This window comes from Colletotrichum gloeosporioides, assembly GCF_011800055.1.
Source record: "Colletotrichum gloeosporioides strain Lc1 chromosome Unknown consensus_62, whole genome shotgun sequence".
Taxonomy (NCBI): domain Eukaryota; kingdom Fungi; phylum Ascomycota; class Sordariomycetes; order Glomerellales; family Glomerellaceae; genus Colletotrichum; species Colletotrichum gloeosporioides.
Window position 1 is genome coordinate 211,109 of NW_025544707.1, and position 21,999 is coordinate 233,107.

The window sequence follows — 21,999 nt, forward strand, 5'->3', positions numbered from 1 at the left end:
GGTCCCATAAATCTCCGTGCCACCCGGGCCATTCTGCGACGTTCTCTTCGCTGTTTGGTTCACGACCTTAGCCAGACATCGGCTTCCTTACTGTGACAATGGCTACCCACGAAGAAGAAACACGAGGCAGGCTGCAAAACATCCAAGACGACTCAGTCCCCAATGTTACCCGTCCATCTCCCAGGCGGCGGACACCATCCCCGGAACCTCCAAGTTCGATGTCGCTTTTGGATACATCGAGAACACAGACCCCAAATGTCGAGTCGAAAGAGTCAGACTCAATCAATCATCCGCATCAACCAGTAATTCAGTCGCGATCACTAGTGCCTGCCTACCTGGTAGCAGGGTATGCAACTCTGTCGATTTTTGCTTGGGTCACGACATGCGTGATGACTTACCGACCGCTATGGCCCTTGAAGTTTACAAAACAGTACGTGATGGACTATCAGAGCGAGAACTACGGGGGAAACATCAACTTGATCCGCCAGACTGTCGAGAAAAACCGGGACTGGTACCAGCGCATTAGGGTCTTGCAGTCAGTCATTGCAGTTTTGACCCTTCCTCTTACGACATCGGTCATGTCAGCCGCAGCCGTCATCTACGTCCAACGAAGTTCGCAAGATCTGAGCTTGCGCCAATTAATTGCACTGGCGGACAAGAGCTGGACGGATGCAATAGCTGTAGCAACGGCTCCAGGGGGACGGCACAAGTCGCTTTTTCTCTTGGTGGCTATTGCAGTGTACATCCTTGGAGGTGTGCTCTCCCCGTTACAGGAATCCTTCTTGTCGGTCCTGTCGAAGAAGGTCACTTACTCCCCCGGGGGCACGAGCTACCTGACCGATATTCCCGAGCAATTTAAGTACACAGGTCGAACATATCGCGAAGACAATTCAGTTGTTCTCATCACACGTGGCTTGCTGGAAACAACTAGCTCTTCTCAGCCACAAGCGCAGTTGTGGCAAGGCAGCGGCTACGCGTGTTCTGACTCTAAAGAGGTCGATGGTAAACGCATATCAGAGGCATGCCGCTTCGGAACGACCCTTGAAGACATTCCAAAGCTAAAAGCCCCTTTTCTGGCACAACTACCAGCTGGTTATTCGACCGGACTTATCCGCCAGTTCATCCCTCGCATCAACTCCACAACAGACGTGGTTTTGATGACTGCAGAAGACTTCCCGAGGTCTTGTGACACAATGCCTGGATCTTTCTGGGCAAGTTACTTCACTGAAGGTGGCGGTATGAGCTATCCTGGATATCCACCGGTTTCGATCCAAATATGCATGCCAGGCAATCTCACCACCACTCCGTGGAAGCGGACAAGGGATCGGCAGACCTTTAAGGAGAACCTATATCTTAACATTAGCTTTGGGCAAAAGGAACCGAAGATTTCATACTGGAAGATCAGTATGAGTACCACAGCGGGATACTTTCAGCTACCAAACGATTGGAATCAAACGGCTGGCGAATTGCTTGACAAAGACCCATTCGGTCCTGAAGGTGCATGCCACAGAGGCTGTGGAAAGCAAGTACAAGTACATAACGACTTCATGTTGAAAGATAAAGATGGTGGAGATGATAGGTTGTAAGTCTGAGTCTTGTCATATGGTTGATTGTTTTACTTATGCTTCAAAACCAGCCCATTATACCATGACGAACGCATCCTCCTTGGGCTAGATCCGTGGGAACCCAATGTGCTAGAAATGGTCCCCAACAAAGGACCCCTGCTTACGGTTGTACTCGCGCTCTTCGGCCGAAAGTCCTTCTTAGACACTAGGTTGTCCAACTCTTCAACCTTTGGAAACCTAAACGTCACATCAAATACCACGGCTTCTTCCACTTGCATATATCTCAACCCCCTCAAACTTTTACTTGAGGATGAGGGATACAAATCACCAGAGATATTATGCACCACAAGCGCAGACATCAGCGACGAGCCCAGATTGAAATACAACATGTCAGGATGGTTCTTGAGCTTTTTCTATTTCCAGGATGACGCCGAAAATGTTGAATGGACGATCAAAAATATCTTCACTCGTGCCGCATTCATAGCGAATCAGGCCTGGCTTCAACACCAAACGAATGGAAACTCCGTGGAGGTCAAGCGTGACCAAGGCTTGGACACCGTAATTCCTTCTATGTCACTGGCTGGGATGATCACGATCAGCATTTTGTTGGCAGCGCACCTGGTTGCGTTGTCTTTTTTCGCAGCGTATGCGGCACGAAAATCTGATATAGTAGACACGAAATTGGATGCGTGGGCTATGATGAAGATTGGAGCTAGCCATGCTAGTCACGTAGTCCTGAGCAAACACCAGAGAGCAGAGGATGTTACGTATTTGGATCGTTTGTCGGGTAAGCTTGGCCGCTCGAGGGTAGATGATGATCGGAGTGAGACAACTAGGCTGCAAAACTAATGAAGGTTACTATGGATTATATGCTGCAGCAACGGGGCGGACACTTCTGGCGGGCTACCTTAGATGAACGTGCTTCTGTACTAGTCCTATAATCCTTGTTAAATCGAGGCCGCCTATTTTTCCTATGGTAGAGCGACTACTTTGCCTGTGGCTATGCTCTACCTCACCGTCGTCATCGTCGCTTCTATCGTTGCTGTCGTTATCGTTAGTATCATTGTCGTCGTCGTCATTGTCGTCTTCGTTATCATCTTCGTCGCTACCATCGTCGTCACCACTATCGTTTTCGATTAAGTAGGGGCACTTAAGGACACAGGAAAATCAAGTGGTTTCATCGTATCAATATTGACCATTGGGCCATTCCATGTACCTGTCGTATCAAGTGTATTGTGAAACGCAATGAGCCTCAATAAAAATCTGGATATTGAGGACTGCCAATGAATAGCCAACGCAGTGAAAAGAATGAGGACCTCCTATGAGGGAGGCCTAAATCTGTTAGTGCTAACATGAATCATGATCCGGGCAATCTCACGCAGCAAAACCCCTCATCAACAATCTCCGTTCACCACCTGCCAATTGACATTGGGGAAGTCCTATCCGTGAGATTCGCGTCTGCAGGTTCGGTTGACGGGCCGAGGCATTTCAACCCACAAGCCGCATGCTGGCACACGCGGGCATCGAGAAGGAGATCTTTTGTTCGCGCCGGGGTTCAGGGGCCAATCACTCCCCACTTCTCTTATCGCGCGGTGATCACGTCAAAAGCCAACAATATTACCAGAAATAACGGCAAAAAGAAATCTCATATCACGGATCCAGAACGGCATTAGAAGTCCGTCGGCCGCCTCCAACATGCAGTACCGGCAGCTCAACAGCCGACATATCCGTGATAATCCTGGCCTTAGCTCCAACAAAGGTACACTCTGGAGATGAGAGTCGCTCGTATGCAGGCCAAGCGCCAGGGGCGGCCCCAGTCTGGGGGTGACCTTGCACATCGACCTGCCAAGTGAAGCTAGCGGCTCATGTGGTGTCGACAAAACAAGCTCATACGATTGGGATGAACGCCCACTTAACGCACGATGGCAGGCGATGGTGACATCGGGAGCACTGGAGACGACCACGGCTCAGTCCTGAAGGAAAGTGGATGACGACGACAAGATGGAGAATAGCTGAGAGACATAAGAACGCGGCACTGTCGCGTCGTCGAGTGAGCCAGAGGTCAGCTTCCTCCGGTAGCCCTGATCGATAGCCAAGTTGTTCTGAGCCGACATCAAGATGCGAAGCTCCATTGTTGCCGCGCCAGCTCTGCTCGGCAGTGTTGCTGCTCTCTCCAACTCGACGACCACCGCTTCGGTGCCCTCGTCGACTGAGCCCTGCGCTGTTGTCAGCGCTGCTTGGGCTTCTCAACATGCTGCTGCACCCACAGTCACGCCGACTGTGCCCGCTCAGCTGGCCTACGACTGTCTGAACTCAGTTCCCCTTGGGAAGCAGGAGGCCATTGACTTGGTCGACTCGATCGTGCCTTACCTTGAGTGGCAAAGCGGTGAGCTCCGATCCCGGCATGTATGATCGGTTCAGGAGAGAGCTAACTGTTGTGGAGACGCTACATACAAGGCCGATCCCCCTGCCGACTATGACTTTCCGGCCTACGACATGTTCGCTGCCTTGGAGAAGGTCCGAAGCAACCTCGAAGCCGAGGTCTACACCAGCGAGTACGCTTTCCAATCTGCTCTGTACAATGAAGTCTTTGGACCCGGGCATGATGGTCACTTCGTGTACTATCCGGACCTCTTGACTGCTGTGTTCGAGTGGACCCGCGAGCGTGCGCTCGTCTCCATTAGCGAGGATGGCTCATCCCTGCCAGTAATTAAGATCTATGGTAAGATAAGCTCGAGTCTCCTGTCTTTTTCGTCAGTGCATTTCTGATTCAAATTTAGAGGAGGTTGTTTCGTCTCCAGAGACTGCTTCCGAGGTTAAGCTTATCAACGGAATTGATGCCGCTACATACCTCGATGAGACCATTAACAAGGCAAACTGGAACCGTGACGCTGATTCCGCGTACAACTCCGTCTTCTTCGAGCAGTCTCTGTATGCCACAACCGGTGGAAAGGGATACTTCAGCTCAGGCGGTCGCATTCGGTAAGTTTAAGCTTCACGCGTGTACTTTCTCAGCTAACACGAGCAGTTATGTCTACCAGGGCGCCAACACCACGATCACATTTGTCAACGGCACGGAAGTCACCTTCGAGAACCACGCCACAGTCAAGAAGGCTTTGACTGGAGTCGTTGACGGACCATCTTTCTATGCAAAGTTCTGCAACCCGCTGAGCCCTGCTGTCGACACTCCATCAAGCACAACTCCATCGACTGGCTCTGGCTCCAGTGACCTCCTTCCGGGATACCCTTCCCCAATTGTCACCACTCCCGACGGAATCGTGTCTGGATACTACCTCGAGGGCGAGGGTCTCGATGACGTTGCTGTCATTGTCCTCACTGCTTTTGAGAGTGAGAGCCCCGCGGAGTTCCAGGCCGCCGCCCGCGACTTCTACACCGCCGCTCTCGCCGCCGGTAAGACCAAGCTCGTGATCGACTTCCAGCAGAACGGCGGTGGCTACATTCTACAGGGCTACGATTTCTTCCGTCAGCTCTTCCCCCACACTGTCCAGGAGGGTAACTCCCGCTGGAAGGAGAATGATGGCTTCAACGCTGCGGCTGAAATCGTTTCTCGCATCTCCAACGAGCCCAATGCCACCAATAACGCCAACATTGACCTGGTCACCAGCTACTCGGAGTCCTGGTTCAACTGGCGCTACGACTACAACATCTCTAACAAGGGCTTCAGCTCGTTCGAGGACAAGTTCGAGCCCCACGTCTTCCAGAACACGTCTTACACCAACCTCATGCGCTGGAACCTGAACGACCCTTTGACGACGGTCAACGCCACCTTCGGTCTGGGTATCGAGATCACCGGCTACGGCAACCTGACCAACGTGGCGCAGCCTTTTGAGGCTGACAACATCATCATCCTGTACGACGGTGTCTGCGCCTCAACTTGCACTATCGCCTCCGAGTTCCTTCGCATCCACGGTGGTGTCAAGTCAATCGCCATGGGTGGTCGCCCCAAGGAAGGCGGAATTGAGGGCGTCGGTGGTATCAAGGGCTCCCAGGTCCTCGACTGGAGCTCTATCTACGGCTTCTCCACCGACCTCCTCCCCTACGCCACCACCGACAAGCAGAAGGCTGCTTTTGCCACCTACAGCGATCTCCCTCTGAACCGCAGTTTGGCTGCTGCTGTCAACGTCCGTGACCAGATCCTGCGAGACAACGTCGAGGATGGCATCCCTGCGCAATTCGTGAAGGAGATCACTGACTGCCGTCTGTACTGGACTCTGCCGATGGTCAACGATGTCACCGAGGTCTGGAAGGCGGCGGCTAACGCTGCCTTTAACGGCGCCAAGTGTGCCTATGGCGGCATTGAGAAGAGGGATGTTAGCAAGGAGGCAGCGGTCAGACGCAGAAACTACCTTGCGGCTGCTGCTCTGCACTCTCGTGGTACCGTATCTCGCCGCGCCTTGCCCCCTACGAATGAGCGCTCGTGGCAGGACAAGTACGTCCAAAAGGCTATTGAGTAGAGCCATTGTACTTCATCAAATAAATAGTTTTATCATACTCTAATGCCAAGTAAGGTTCCTTGTGATCCATTAACACTTCCAAGTTCAAATTCCACATCAACCTTGGCAATCGATTGAGACGCACCTTGAGCGCCTGCACCCTTGATAGACTGATCCGACTCAATAGTGAAACCTTTGAGAACTATTTAAATAGCAGATGCCACCCCATTTCATAGGTACGGGCTTTCTACAACTTGTGCCGACCTTAACATCGCTACCCGATCATGACGTTAAAACAACACACTTGTTACAGGCACTCAACATTGGCGTCAAATTGGTTCCGGCCCTGTCTTCATATTTGCAGTCTGCAAGACACTCCACAAACGCAGAAAATGACAGGCGACTTTGCGTACTTCCCTCGGCTTCCAGCTGAACTACGCTTAGAAATATGGAGACTTGCCATTCGACCTGCCCGTATCAAGAGCGTCCAATTCTTCGGCATCCAAGACACCCATTTCAATCAGACGGAAGATTCAGAGCCAGCATACCCCATTATGGAAGACGAAAGATACGTCCTCACTGCTCCAGGATTCCAATCAGGTCCCTGGCGGCTCAAACGGAACGAATTTGGTTACACACTTGATGCAGGTTTGTGGACTGCTTGTGTGGAATCCAGAGAGGTCATTCAACGGCACCACAAAGTTAACCACTATGAAGAACCGAAGCCAAAGTATCTAAGGTCAGGATTTGAGCATTCTTCACATTTTTGGTGTCCACGCCATGGAGATTGTCAGGTCAAAGACAAAAATACGTCGCTGCTCAGCTACCCAGAGGCTGAACTATTCTGCTTCCAAATCGAAGACGGACAGCTTTTTGATGAATCTTTTTACTATCGATTCCGAACCGTTCGCCTTTTGCTCAACGCGATATCGTTCAGGATTCCAAAGATGGGGTACTATCTCGGAGTTCCAAGTATTGCATTCGAGTACGACACCTCCTGGGAGTTTGGCGACAAAACGATGACTATTTCCAACTTGTTTCAAGCAGGCGGTAGCCGCGGTTGCTTTCTGAGGTTCTTGGACGCTGCGATACGATTTCCATTTTCGGAGGTCAAACTTCACATCATCGATCGTTCAATCGTCCACCAGGTGGACGTGGATAGTCTGGTTGAGCATAAGCACGAATTCGAAACTAACGAAAATAGGTACTATAGAATCATAGAGAGCAACATCATTGCCCCCCGGAAGGAGAAGAACGCTTTCGAGTTTCTAGAAGACAGCTGCGTGCTATTTAAGAACCGCCATTTGCATGGACATAACAGACAAACATACGGTCACCCTTACCCTACCCCACCATGCGGGTTTTGCCCAAAGCTTGTAACAGTTCTAACGGCTGTTAGCAAGAAGACTGGATGAGCAAATCACAACACACAATGTTGCATTGATTATACAATTGGAAGCCATAGTAGACCAAATACAGTTGCATTACGCACCGGCCGAACAGTGTAGTGCCTCTTAGGAAGTTAAAATTGATAAAATGCTAAAGAGAACACTCAACTAGACCGCCCCCCCNCCCCCCCATCCTGCCCTACGTCTGACATCGGTCGCCAAATTCCTCTGTGAATGGCTGGCAAGGTCACTGTCATGTTTCGATTCGTGGAAGAAGCAGTCACGCGGCTCGTTCCTTCCTAATCCGGTACCGGCTTTGGCTGCTTGCCAAGATGTCACATCCCGCACTCAATGCCGCGATAGCTGAATGGCGCGCTTCTCTCCCCACGAAACGGAAAGAGAGTCTCCGTTGTCAGTAATTATTCCGTGGGGCGCTTCATGGACAAGATGACCGCGCATATTGCGCATAGCGCGCGTGGCAGCCATGCGGAAAGTAAGAGTACCGTGGTAACAGAAATACAAAAAGACGAGCATTTGACGATTCTTTGCCATTTTCGTTCCAACTCCAGGCGATCAATTCACTCTTTACCTTGCTCCTTGGCCCACATTCCTGGTCTATCAGGCGTCGTCGCAGCGAGTCCTTGAGCAATCAGCCACTTCAGAGCTTCTCACCACAAAGATCGGCAAAGAATACCACAACTGTGTTCAAGATGTTGCCCATGTGGAAGCAGCTGTTCGGCAGCATCCTTGCTGTCGTTTCCATAGCCCCGGGTGCTGATGCAGCATACCCCAACCCGGGCGCGGTCTCTGGCAGCATCAACGTCCACGACCCAAGTGTTGTCAAGACTAGTAGCGGCACATATCTCATGGCCCACACCGGAACGAACATCGCGCTCAAGACTTCCACCGACCGCACTGTCTGGCGCGATGCCGGCGCTGCGTTTCCGAATGGCGCATCGTGGACGACGGCTTACACAGGCGGCGACACCAATCTCTGGGCCCCAGACATCTCCTACCGCAACGGACAGTACTACATGTACTACTCCGCCTCGACGTTCGGATCTCAGAAGTCTGCTATTTTCCTGGCGACGAGCAGCACGGGCGCGTCTGGATCGTGGACGAACCAAGGCCTGGTGATTGAATCGTCAAGCTCCGTCGACTACAACGCTATCGACCCCAACCTCTACGTCGACCCGTCAGGAAACTGGTGGCTGTCCTTCGGCTCCTTCTGGACAGGCATCAAGATGATCTCCATCAACCCCAGCACCGGAAAGCGTTCTGGCACGAACCTCGTATCTCTCGCCCGCCGCACCGTTGCTGACGGCGCCATCGAAGCACCTTTCATCACTCGCCATGGAAACTACTACTACCTGTGGGTGTCTTTCGACAGATGCTGCAACGGTGCCGCCAGCACCTACCGCACCATGGTCGGTCGGTCCACCAGCGTGACGGGTCCTTATGTCGACAAGAATGGTGTGCAAATGATGAACGGTGGCGGAACTGAAGTGATGGCTACTCATGGCTCGATCTATGGCCCTGGCCATCCTGCCGTCTTCACAGACACGGATGCTGATGTGTTCGTTTACCACTACTACAACAGTGCCAACGCCGCGCTCTTGGGAATTAACCTCATTCGCTATGATTCGGATTGGCCTGTTATTTACTGATGGGATAGGATTGATCATTGGCAGGGGTTTGGGACATTGTGGATGGGTCTTGGGTTCATGTATATATTTACCATCTCAATGACATACTCTTTTAGCATTCAAATATGGCATGAGTCCCAGTGAGTGTTGCATCGGCGTTGGATGGACTAGGTGACTAATCTAGGATGCGAAGATATTTCCCGCTCATACGATAGCTAATCTCCCAGATTGAAAGCGCCTTTAGTAAGTCTTCATATTTGGTTCCGGCTGTGGATGTTAACAGACGTGTCAATTATGCATGCTGCGTGTCACTAAAGTCAGGACGGTGCTCCAGGTGACACCAAAGGTCCTTGACAGAATGTGAGAGATCAAATACGCTGATGCTTGAATTTGTACAGGAAACGAACTCTACTGACAATACACATACACGAAAGGGGTATTTAATCCAGTCTTCTCCACCACAGCTCTCCACGGTTGCCACCATCTCTTTGCGACGCAATGAGGAGAACCTTGCCATCTTCAAACAATGTGTAGTTGCGTCTCGCCTCGGTGCCAACCATGGAAGGGATGTTGGCAACGGTCAACGGGCCGTGGATGACTTGGCCGGTTGTGAGAGTGGCGGGGAAGGCGTCGCTGATGCGCATAACGCCTGCGTATCCGATCGAGTGTCTGCCGACCTGGGCCCAATCCGCGTCGGTTTGGCTGTCTTCGTAAGGGAATGTGAGGTTGGCCGGGCGGTCTTCGGGGTCGGTCGATGTAATGGTGGCTGTTACGTAGCCGGACTTGCTGTATGTGAGGATGCCGACAGGGTTGGAACCGTAGACGCGGTCCTCGACGGGGACGCCATTGCTAGTCCTGTAGGAGTCTAGTGTGAGCCAAACTATCGTTATCTAGGCGGGAGCCGACAGCTAGCCGGGCTAAATGGGCTGACTTACGCAGAGGTGTTGAGGAGGGTGTAAGTTCCTGCCAGGACGGCAATGATCTCGGTAGCGTTGACCATTTTGAAGTTGACAGGTATGTGATTAATGAAAGACTTTGGAATAGCAAACACTTCTCCAGACTGAGTCGAAACTAGGTTTAAGCTCAGGACGCGGATGAACGAGAGACAGATAAAGGTATGACTAGCTACATGATTCGGAGCGAAGACCGGCCGTTCAGGAGCTTTTAAGTCTGGTCTATTTCCAAAGCTCCCTCCAGCAAGGTCCCATCGTCCGCAAATCCAACCGCGCGGGTGTGCCCTGATGCCTGACTGGGTAAACTGCACAGCCCTACGTGATAGGTCGGGACATCTGAAGGTTGTCAATCCGGAAGGTGGCTCAAGGACCACCCAAGAAAGTCTAATATGAAGAATCACGCACGCAAGAGCGAACGGCATGGGTTCCGGGGTGGGCTCGCTTATGCCAAGCAATTAAACTCGCGGCAGCGCCCTGGGACCACCCTCGTCAGGGACGCTGAAAAGGCTCAAAGAGGACTGCCCCTCCGTCGCCTGCCATCGCGACAACCCGTTAATCTGGTAAGGGCTACTGACTCGGTTGCACTCGTTTGACGGCTTTTCACCGAGATGAGTGGCGAGAATCCATGGTCTGAGCGTCCATTGTTGTTCCGGTTTGTTCTCGGGACGTCGATTTGGAAAAAATGCGCATCGAAACAACTTTGTTTCGTCCAAATATTGCGTTTTCTTGGCTTTAAAAGGCTGTGTAAGTCTTAAAACATGGAGAAAAAGGGGAGAACTGGATGTTTTTGTCTTGGCAAACCTCTTGGCGTACGGGCGAGTCCATTGCGAAGTTCTTGGCAAAATGGAATGGTTACGGGCGAATGTGGGGGATTCGTGCGGGGTACATACACGTCTTGTCACTCTGAAGAATTGTGGATTCGAGTCTCGGTGATATTTTTTGAGGCCGGCGCGGCCGTTCAGGGTCACGATGGCAGCCGAACATGGGTACATGCCCAAAGCGACGCCTCGGAGGAACGGATGAACCGGAGCCTGCCAAGTCTATATACTGGAGTCTAGACCCCTGGCCACCTGCCATGTCGAACCCTTATTTATATCCATGAAGGATGGGAAGATGCAGTAGTATTTCGAGACTTCAAGTCTTGGCTTGCTGGCAGCACTGATTACAGCAGCAATGCCCACGATGCCAATTGCACCTGCCATCCGGGGCCTAGGCTTCAACCGAAAGATTCGGAGATGTTCGGCTTGTGCAGCCAGCATCCTGTAAGGCTGAACAAGTGATCCATAGTCCGGACAATATCCGAAATATCGCGCAGAAAGGCCACGCGGCTGACATCTGAATTGAGGTTTTCTGCTGCTTGCGGAGCAAGTACCCGCCAATTCTATGACTGACTAGAGAGAACGTTCTCGTCTTGGTCTTTGATCGTTTAGTCGACAATGCGGAATGATCACAAACACGCAAGCCACGGACTCCCGAGATCTCCGCTGGGAATAACCAATATTCATCCCCGATTCAATGCCATTCATCAACCTTCGCACTGAAGAAATCTCGGTACTCGGCTTTAACATCTTCGATTTATTGCCATCTACTGGGCTGCTCTAGCAAGCCACTCCCGGATACCCGCCGATGCCGGACGAGACAGGCCCTTGAACTTCTCATCAGCATATGTCTCGTCGATCGCGGTGGCAAGACGTTGAGCCTTCAGAACCGTCAGACGGTTGTTGTTAGACGGGTGCGTCTTGCTGACGAAATCATTTGCCTCGGCCACCAACTCGTTCCTCTTCTTCCTCACAGCAGGCTCATCAGTCTTCTCGGCCGCGCAAAGGGCACAGCCACACTCGAAGCCCCAGGTAGTCATCAACGCTGCTTGCCTGGCCTCGTAGTCGCCGGACTCGTCATAGCTGTGGAAGATCTCCTCGCCCTTCTTGATCTTTCGGAGAGAACGGATCACCATAAGGTCGCCGACGAACTCTCGCTTGGCGTTGGGGACGCAAGAGTGGTTGATGTAAGCGGCTCGGACCCAGAGGCCGGTGCTCGGCTTTGAGACGCCCCCGAGGTGCGAATCATCTGCGCCGAAGGCGTTGCGGCAGACAATGTCGTGTATCCTGAAGACGTCGACGACCGGGCCTTCTTCAGTCTCGGTCTTCGCCTTGGCGTCGCCGGTGTAGTCGCCGTAGAGATCCATGACCTTTGCGATGCGAGACGGGTTGTTCAGGAGGTTCTGGGCGATGACCTTGGTGAGACCGATAGGTGATACCCTGATCTTCTTATCCCGCACGTCGTAGGTCATTCCTGTCAGAGCGTCGCTCTCGTGGCCCCATACAACGGAGGACGCCTTCTCAACCATGATGACCGCGCCGTTTCCAATGTCGCGAGATGCGAAAAGGCCACGTCCGCGTCCCTTGCTGTCCTTAACCACCGTCTTGCCGTTGAATGTTGCCGCGTCAGCTCGTGGAGCAGCGCGGGAGAGGCTCGCCTTGATCTTCGCAAAGTCGTGGCCGCCCTCAGTTTGCTCTTTGAGACGGAGAGCCAGTCTCTTGAGGTTCGCCTTTGCGCCCTTATCTTCGGGAGCAAGCTCAAGTTGCTTCTCGAAGAAGCCCTTTGCTAGTTCATACTCTCCCAGGTTGTACGCTCCAGTGCCGGCACGGAAGTAAGCCTTGCTGTCGAGCTCCTTGGACCGCTCGTCGTCCTTGCCAATAAGAGAAGCCTTGGCGTCCGCGATGGCTTCATCGTTTCGCTTCAGCAGAAGGTTCACGTGCGCGCGGTTGCGAGCAATATCTCTGGCCAGGTCTGCGGTCTTCTCCGCATCCTTCTTGGCAAACTCCAGGCCCTGGGTATATCTTGCACGAGCCAGGCCAAGCTTCTTCTTCCCGAGAGCCTCATTGCCCAAGTCCTTGCACTTCTTAGCCATGTCTTCGGCTGATTTCTTGTCCGCTCCTGGTGCTTCATCCACGATGGGGACGAGATCCGAAGGATGGTCGATCCGGATAGTAGCCTCACCCTCCTCGGTGAGAGTAAAGAATGGCTCCTTGATCTCGAAAGTCTTTGCCGACTCAAGGATCTCCTCGCCGTGCATCGTCTTGTGAAGACAGATTTCCAATCTCTCTGTCTCCTTGGCCTCCTCGTCTTGCACCATAGTCCATGATCGGGCGGCGTGCGTGACCACTGGAGCTGCACGCTTGACGATGAGTCGGCGGCCTGTGTGATGAGTTTCCATCTTGAGATCGGCAAGGGCAATTGGCTGTAGCTCTCGCAATGAGACTGCACACGGCGGGTATGTCTGTCCAACGCCAAGGGCAGGGAGCGTGTCTTGTCCACCGGATCCCGTCATGTTGCCCATGTCCTGCATGAGGGAGGCACCGGTAGCCTGGCTGATGGCGCCATGAGCATCTCTCGGCTCCCGGGGTTGACCGGCCTGCTTGGATCGGTTGTCTAGGTTGTTCTGGACGGTGGTCCGGATCCGCTCCGCCTCTTGCTCAGTCAGGTGGACTGTGTTAGGGTTGTTCCCGGATGCCATGATGAAAGGAGGCAACTCGAGCTCAACCTAGGAAGAAAGTGTTACGCGGACCTATGATCCGCCCAAGATATATTGCCTGGACACGAGGCTGAGTTGAGAATCGAAACGTCGCGAAAAAGGTTTGAGGGGAATATCTATGCCGGCTCCGCAGCATCTCAAAATTCAGTGTGTGAAATCTTTGCTGAGGTACGTGGTACTTGCTTGTCTGTTCCCACAAGATGTCGTCATGGGTGAGTGTACACCGTGCAGACAGTGCAGAGCTTGTAGGGCGCTCATTTTGGAGTTATCGTAGATGCGTCTTATTCTTCTACATGAACCCTTTTTCCATTCCCGAGTAAGTCAACCTGTTCTTGCTAAAGATGTTTTCTTCAAGGAAACAAAATGCGTTCTCTGAACTAAAGATCGAAAATCGGTCTTTTGGCATGAGTGGTATTGGATTTGCGACCTACCCTTGCCCATATGGGTCGGGCATCGATGTTTAGATCACACGTAAGTACATTTTGCACTGTATACACCAAACAACCCCAGCCAGCTCCAATGTGCTGCACCCACCGGCCAAAATGACGACCCCTGATTCGTTCAGGTAACTTAGAGGTACTGTGGTTTACATTTCTGGAAGCCGACGAATCAGACAATGCCGTTTTCTGCGATGGTAATCCTACGAGAGAAATACACATCCGTGGATAGCAACGTAACAGTCAACAGTCCTGAGTTTTGCCAGCTTTTAACATCTTAGGTCTCTTATTGCTAGGCAATAACCTTGCCATTGAACCGGCATGGGGGTCATCCATGCCCCATTCAGAATCTCGTCAGCATGCATACGTGAAAGAGTCCAGGGTTGGGATTGGTCGCCTGATTTTGTATGAGTGTAATAGCGCCATTCTCAGCTGTGTCATGTGTTGGCAATGTGTGCGGCACATAATATTCGCGAGGCTGTCGAGGATTCTGCATCTGAAAGTCCATTTACATTTCAGCAGTTCCTCCTGACTGAAGTGTTTGCATACTCAGTCCGCGACCACCTACTGTTGTTGGGTTTGATGAGACTATCTCACCTCTTTGTTAGATATGTCCATACCTACTAGAGTGCAGCCTGGCCAGGCTACCCACGGACAGCCGGACCGGCCCCAAGAAACCATTCGAGCACGACCAACAGGCTTCGATTGCAACTCACCCCTCGCCCCTTACTTGAAGTTCACCTTGGGACCGGGGCAACTATCCCGGCTGATTGTGCGGATATGGTCACACGACCAAGGTTCGCTCCTTTCTCTACCTGGAAACTATACAAACTGAACGTCTATGCACATTTGCTGACACCGTCTAGGGCGAGCTGATACTACTTCGTCATTGAACCCTTATGCGGACTCAAACACATGGTTCGCGCTAGGACTCATTCACGACGATGAGGAGCCCGACCTCTATGAGTTTCAAAGGAATGTTCGTGCATCATTCGACATTCGATGCCACACTCATGAATGGAACCTCGGGGTTCCACTAGGGGATGACGAAGAGATGGACGACGTTCAGGCCTGGATCGAATCTTTGGCATTCATGGAAGGCGGAGAGATCGGCATATTCCCTCTTGCTCGCTATCCAGGCTGGACAAATCTGGTCTGGAGAATGGAAGTGGAGGTTTACTCTCACCTGACGCACGAGGACGACAAGGACGACAAAGACGAGACTACCCATCAAGCATCGGCGCATTCAACCTCGGTGGTGAAACTTGAGCTGGAAGAAACGGTGCATATCCTTCGACAATTGAACAATCTTGCCAACCAACTTGCCGATTTGCAAATTAGGGATCCAGAAATAATGAGCAATAGCCTCATTCCGAGGGTCTCAGCGATTCCTGGCGGATTTCATCCAATGCAACTCCGCAAGCTGGACATGGTCGCGAAGGAACTCGGCACGAGGGCCAAGGCTACCTCAAACATTACGGACCTTGACAACGCGATCTTTGTTGAGAAGCAGGCTCTCACAGGAATGAATCGATCATGGGGCCAGGTCTTTGAAACATGCTTGAAATTTGTGGCTGATATGGCATGGGAAAGGTACAGATTGTCGCAGTCGTTGCCGCACCTGCACGAATGCATCCGTCACACAACTAAAATCCTAGAATTCATTCCGGGGCATGCTGCGACGAGACAGAAGCATGTTAGGAATCTCATTACATCCCTTGACAAATTGTTAGACGAGGAAGAGAAAACCCCAGGTCAAGTTGATGTGGTGGCTGTCATCAGGGTAACTCTGACAGGCGTTTTTGAAACGGATTCCGACTATCACGAAATTCTTCACATGCTCGGCTCCGGCTTGTTCACAAAGTTTGAAAAAAGCAAAAGGCTTGACGATTTGGACGAGGCTATCGCAGTTGCAAGAATGGCCCTTGAGGCGACGCCATTGCACCACCCGAAAAGGATAGAAAATCTCAAGAACATAGGACTTGGGTTGAGGCACAGATTTAGCCTTACCCAGGAAATTGCGGACAATGATGCCACAATTTCGCACAGCCGAGACGCTTTGGAGAATACACCGACTGGGCCGGATCGAGAGCTCTTCTTACAGCACCTTGCGCAAGGGCTCGAAGTCAGATTTCTCCTCGTTGGAGCTGTGGCGGATTTGGAGAAAGCCATCGGCTTTACAAAGGAACTCATCTCGATTTTGGGAGAAGATAACCCTCGAAACGTTCGGAGACTGAATGTCCTCGGAAGCATGTACGGATTGAAATTCGGGAGAACCCAAGCTCTTGAAGATATTGAGAGCGGCATACGTGTAGGAAGATTAATGGTCAAACTGACGCCATATAACGACAAATATCTGGCAGACAGGCTGCTCAACCTTGCAACGAACCTGAACCATCGAGCCAGATTAACAAAGGATGCCCGGGATCTTGATGAAGCCATCAGTCTTGGGCAAGAAGCCCTCGTCATCTCTTCTACTGATCACGAGAATCGATGCGCGCAACTGAACAACGTTGGAAATCTTCTTGGGGAACGATTTCTCATTACAGACAACTTGGCAGATCTGGACCAATGCATCGAATATCTCAGTGATTGCATTGAGGCTGCCCCAGCCGTGGATCAAGCGAGGTTAAGTACATGGCGGCTTAACCTGGGCGCACGACTTGACCTCTGCGTGAAGTGGCTTGATTAATCTAGCTACGAGCGCCGGGCGCGCCTGGCTACAAAGTGGTGTGGCCGATCCCTTACGTAAAGACGGGATTCGGGCCGGGGTTCGGGCCTCAGGCCCAGGCCCAGCCGACTACCGTCTCGCACCCCCCTTTCAGCCGACGCCTCCTACGCCCTATGAAGCTATTCCCATCCCAAAGCGGTAATCAGATTAATTATACAACTATTAGCTTTATTCCTAGCTATCTCCCTTACGCCTTCCTTTTCATATCGACTTTATCATCCCATCTTACCTCCTAAAACACTTCTAACCCCTAACCTTTAGTTATATACTAATTATAACGCAAAACCCTCACTAACCTTAAAGTAACCCTAATACAAACTTAAGCTATATAATCTAGTAGTTTAGCTACCTTTAGATTATATAGACTTAGATTAAAAGAACTAGTAACTTAACCTTAAGGCCTTAGGTTTAAATCAAACTTATAGCAATTAGGTCTAGTTAACTCCTTAATACTAGTTAAATAATATAGGTTCTATATTCTGCAGTTAAACTTAATACCTTAAAATAAGTAGAGTTTATAGATTCTTATAAGAGTTAGTTCTAAGATATATTAATATTTTATATAAACTTAATTAACTAAGATAATTATTAGAAGATACTATAAAGTTTAGTTCTCTTTTTACTTTTATTCTAAGTTATACTTTTAAGATCTAATTAAAATTAAGTAAGTTAAACTTAGGCTTATATCTCTTTTAGTAGTTAGCGTTATTACGTTTTAATATAAGTAAATATTAACTAAGATATCTAACTTAGTAATAAACTTATAACTTAGTGAAGTTAAAGTCTTTAATTACCTTCTAAGCCTTTATTATTAGATAACTTCTTATATAGGAGACTTTTACAGTTAGCGATTTAACTGTTAAAAAGAGCAAATTAAGGTGATCAAAATAATATAAAGTCTGACTATAAAAGTCAATCAGTTAGCAAGATATAAAGGAATAAAGTTATTATATATAAAAGAAATAAATAAGTATATAGAACTTAATTAAGATTAAGCCTTAAGATATCATCCTTAGATTAAGACTTATTATTAGTTATAGGTAGTTTAAATAAACCTAGCATTCTAATAAAGTTGCAATACTTCTCTACTATTAGTAATTTAGTGAGGCTATTAGTAACTATCTTATAAGTTAGAATATAATTAATCTTAAAGTCTCTATTACTAATATTATTAATAATCTAGTAATATTTAATTTTAACGTAGTGTAGTTTAAGTAACTATTTACCTAATAGGTAATTATTAAAGGTATTTATAGAATCTATATATACTTAGAGGGGTAGTTAAATAGAGATATTTATCCCTTTAAAGAGATCTACGATATATAGCAGAGCCTTCCCTCTAGGTATTAGATTTATCTACTCAGCCTTATAGGTTAATATAGCTATAAATAATTACAGTGTTAATTTCTAAGTAATTAGTGCTCCTCTATATATAACTATATAGCTAGCTATTAACTTACCTATTCTTTTATAATCAGACTAGCTAATATTATAAAATACTAATAATTTGAGGTTATTAATAGAATAACCTAGACTACTAAGGCAGAGTACTAGTTATTATAAGCTATAGAGATATCTCTATATTAATCTTAGCAGTTTATTATGCTTTTTAGAGGTATATTATTAATCTCTAGTAGCCCTACTTATAGGTATTATAATATCTAGTTATATACTATTTGTAATTTATTATAACTTACCTAGATCGCTTTAATATTTATATATCTTAGTAGGCATTTTATATTATTCTATAATCTCTAGCAGCTAAGTATTACTAGGGGGGTAGGGAACTTAGTTATATCTAGTGATACCCTTCTCTATTAGTATATTATTAATATATTTAGCTTATAAGATCTAGAGTTATCTTATCTTCTAGTAGTAAATAATCTTAAACCTAAGAAACTATTATACCTCACCTAAATCTTTAATCTAGAAGAAGTTATATAAGTTATTTTTGAAGTTATTAACTTACTTAATATTAGGTGCAGTAATAAGTATATCGTTAATATAAAGTAATATTATAACGCTATCCTTATTAATAAGAATATAAGGTTCTTTTAGGAGCAGATTAAACCCTAATTACTTAAGGATAGTAATAATTTACTTATACTAGAGAAGAGGGGATTCTCTTAGCCTATAGAGAGCTCTTTTTAATCTATAAAACTAGCTAGATCTATTATTAAACCTATAAGGTTAGGTAATAAAGATATTATAATCTCCTATAAGGGTATTTAGAAAGGCTATAACTATATTAACCTAGTGAAGTTTTAAATCTTTAAGTACTATAATTAATAAAAAGACTTATAGAGTAATAAGATTAGTAATAGTAGTATAAACTATCTTATTATCCTTATCTTAAAAGTTACTATAGATAACCTATTTTACTCTAACTCTATTAAGTCTTCTATCTATAATAACCTTTTTATTATATACTTATTTACCTAGGAGATATTTAAGGCTATTTAGAAGCTCTTTAAGCTACTAGTATTCTATCCTTTATAAGCTATTAACTTAAGTCTTTATAGTATTAAAGATAGCTAACTTTAGAGGTTCTTCTTCTATTACCTCCTACTTCCTAAAGGTTATAAGTAAGTGAATCTCTAAGCTAAAAGCTTATAATAGGTTAGACGCTAAGAAAGTAAAAGTAACTAGTTCCTAGTCTATTTCGTTATTAATTAAGTTAATCTCTATAGCCCCTATCTTACTAAATTCCCTATTAAACTTCTTTGCATTATATAGTACCTAAGTTTTAAGTATCTAAGTTATTTAAGTAGAAGAAGAAGTAGTTATTCTTAGTGATCTTATAAGGATAGAGCCCTTACTATTACCCTTTAGTCTTCCCCTCTATCTTCCTCATATTAAGTGAGGAGTTTAGGGCGAAATATTAGGAGAGCCTTATTATTATAGAGTATCCTCTAGTAGTTATTATTACTAAAGAGTAGTAGGAGATCTCTACCTTAGAGGAGTAATAGGAGAATATTACCCTAGAGGAATATATTAATTATTTTACTATGAGGGAGAAACTTCTTCTAGTGTTAATTATACCTATATATTTATAGTATTAGTATCTAGCACTAGTATATATAGTTTTAGATCTAGGGTTAGTAAACTACCCCCCTTTCTGCTAACTTCTTCTTATTCTTAAGGAGGCTTATTTTTTTATTCTTATTTATTATTACCTTCTAATTCCTAAGCTTCTTTTAAGTATAAATTATCTACCTCCTCTTATAGTAGTTCTTATTTAGTAGAATAAATATAATAATATAACCTTATATTTAAATTATAAAGCTAAAACTTAGCCTTATAGGTTATAGTTAGCAGTTTATTACTATATTTATAGGTTTCTAGCTTAACCTCTTCTCCTAGCTATAAGTTATTAAATTTAACTAAGGGGAGCTCTCCTTCATCTTCTTTAAATATTATATCTCTCGCCTACTAAATACTATTAATCCTTTTAATAAGAATATAGAAGATATTACTATAGAGGCTATTATATCCTATAAATCTTCTAAGTTTAGCTTTAAGCCTTATCTTTTACTCTTTTATATATAGATAGCTATTTAAGTAAATATAAATATAAGCTTAATAGCCCTACTAGTAGAGATAGCATATATATAGTTTTCTTATAGTAAGAGATATATTAAGGGCATTTACTAATTTCTTATGAGGACTAATATTACTCTTACTATTAGATAGTAGATTACTAACTTCTATAGAAGTCTTTATTAACTAGGGCTAGAAGGATTTAGGAAGGCTAGCTTCTATATATATTACTTATGCTTTTTGCTATATAGCCCTATTAGAGCTTTCTACCCCCCTATTCTACTAATAAGAGTAAGGTATTACTATCTCTAGGATAAAACTTTACTCTTAAGTAAAAAGCTCTATTACCTTAAGAAGAGCTATATTATTATCTATAATAACCTCAGAGAAGTGAATAATACTATTTATTACTATAATCTTTCTCAGAAACCAGCTTTATAGCTAAATAGCTATATCTTTCTTTAATTTAAATACTTAGAACTATCTATAATTTGAGAAGGCTTTTATAATATAGAGGCTATAAATAATACCTCTAAAGCCTTATAGCGTTAGTTTTAAGAAGTTAATCTAAAGCCTCTAAAAGGCTTAAATTAGTTATTCTTATTATCTATTATTAAGTTATTATATTGATTTTACTATAAGGTAGATATAATACTTATATCCTATAGGAGGTACTCTAAAGAGGTTTATATTAGTATCTCTTATAGTAGTAATAGTTGCTTCTCTAGATAGATATTCTAGATAAGTGTGAAAAGTTTAGTAATCTAGCTTAAAAGAGCTAAATTTATTACCCTAGTTAGAGGGATAGATCTAAAGCTAAGAGACTTATATATCCTATTTAAAGTTAGTAATAGCTTCAGATGTATCTTTATAAACTAAGGTATTATCTAGACTATTAAAATAGATACCTATCTTCTAAAGAAGACTAATACTAATAATTTATACTATATTATGAGGTTTATAGAGGGCACTATATAGTTAGAAAGTGGTCTTTTTATTGCCTAGCTTAATAGTAATTACCTTAGCTATGCTAATAGCTTAGCTAATTTAGTCCTTTCTGCTTATATAGTTTATAGTTAATCCTTAAGGGAGATCTTAAAGTTCCTCAAAGATAGAGAGATTATTAAGAATATATCTGCTAGTGTTAGTATTTAGCATAAAGGAGTCTATTCTCCTAATTAAAGTTATAGATATAATATATTAACTTAGTTGCACTTCTTAGTTATTATTTTCTTCTTTATTAACTTCCTTAATAGCACTATATATAAAGAAACTATTAGTCTCTATATTTATAGCTTAACTAGTAAAACTATAGCTAAAGTGTATAGATTCCTTTATTAGTTACTTCCTAACTCCCTATATATATATGATTTTATATAGATCTTTAGCTAGAGGTTAAGGGTTAAAGTATAGACTAAATACTCTAAAGTCTTCTACTAAGAATAGTAAAAAGGTCCTCTTTTAAGCTTAGGTTGATAAGGTATCTATAAAAGCCTTAAATTGTTAGTTAATATCTTATTTAATACTAGAGTTTCTAAAGATATTATTTTAGGTTTAGCTTTCTGAGGTAAATACTAAAGTAGATGCCTATATTATTAATTACTAAGTTGTTATTAGTTTGTTAGTATACTTAAACTTATTATATACTAAAGTATAATATTTATAATATCTAAGGGAATAATTATTACACTTATCTAAGTATAATATTATCTTTCTATAGTAATAGTTATATATCTTATATCTATAGAGA

The 21,999-nt window shown here is 45.8% G+C and overlaps 5 protein-coding genes across 5 annotated transcripts; 3 read left to right on the forward strand and 2 right to left on the reverse strand.

Annotated features, from left to right (window-relative positions):
* Nucleotides 1–437: 437 nt before the first annotated feature.
* Nucleotides 438–1,586, forward strand: GCG54_00014342 (uncharacterized protein; the record flags this gene model as incomplete). Its single annotated transcript, XM_045414180.1, has 1 exon — nucleotides 438–1,586. One exon carries the CDS (start codon nucleotides 438–440, stop codon nucleotides 1,584–1,586), a length of 1,149 nt encoding a protein of 382 aa, XP_045261794.1.
* A 2,097-nt stretch (nucleotides 1,587–3,683) lies between these two features.
* On the forward strand, nucleotides 3,684–6,040 carry GCG54_00014343 (Peptidase S41 family protein ustP; the record flags this gene model as incomplete). Its single annotated transcript, XM_045414181.1, has 4 exons — nucleotides 3,684–3,951; nucleotides 4,009–4,287; nucleotides 4,346–4,547; nucleotides 4,594–6,040. The coding sequence occupies 4 exons, from the start codon at nucleotides 3,684–3,686 to the stop codon at nucleotides 6,038–6,040; spliced, it is 2,196 nt and encodes a 731-aa protein (XP_045261795.1).
* Nucleotides 6,041–8,117: 2,077 nt separating this feature from the next.
* GCG54_00014344 (Intracellular endo-alpha-(1->5)-L-arabinanase) lies at nucleotides 8,118–9,074 on the forward strand (the record flags this gene model as incomplete). The annotated part of the gene is made up of 1 exon (XM_045414182.1): nucleotides 8,118–9,074. One exon carries the CDS (start codon nucleotides 8,118–8,120, stop codon nucleotides 9,072–9,074), a length of 957 nt encoding a protein of 318 aa, XP_045261796.1.
* A 419-nt stretch (nucleotides 9,075–9,493) lies between these two features.
* On the reverse strand, nucleotides 9,494–10,053 carry GCG54_00014345 (uncharacterized protein; the record flags this gene model as incomplete). The annotated part of the gene is made up of 2 exons (XM_045414183.1): nucleotides 9,494–9,908; nucleotides 9,989–10,053. 2 exons carry the CDS (start codon nucleotides 10,051–10,053, stop codon nucleotides 9,494–9,496), a joined length of 480 nt encoding a protein of 159 aa, XP_045261797.1.
* A 1,538-nt stretch (nucleotides 10,054–11,591) lies between these two features.
* On the reverse strand, nucleotides 11,592–13,523 carry GCG54_00014346 (uncharacterized protein; the record flags this gene model as incomplete). Its single annotated transcript, XM_045414184.1, has 1 exon — nucleotides 11,592–13,523. The coding sequence occupies one exon, from the start codon at nucleotides 13,521–13,523 to the stop codon at nucleotides 11,592–11,594; it is 1,932 nt and encodes a 643-aa protein (XP_045261798.1).
* Between the last annotated feature and the right edge of the window lie 8,476 nt (nucleotides 13,524–21,999).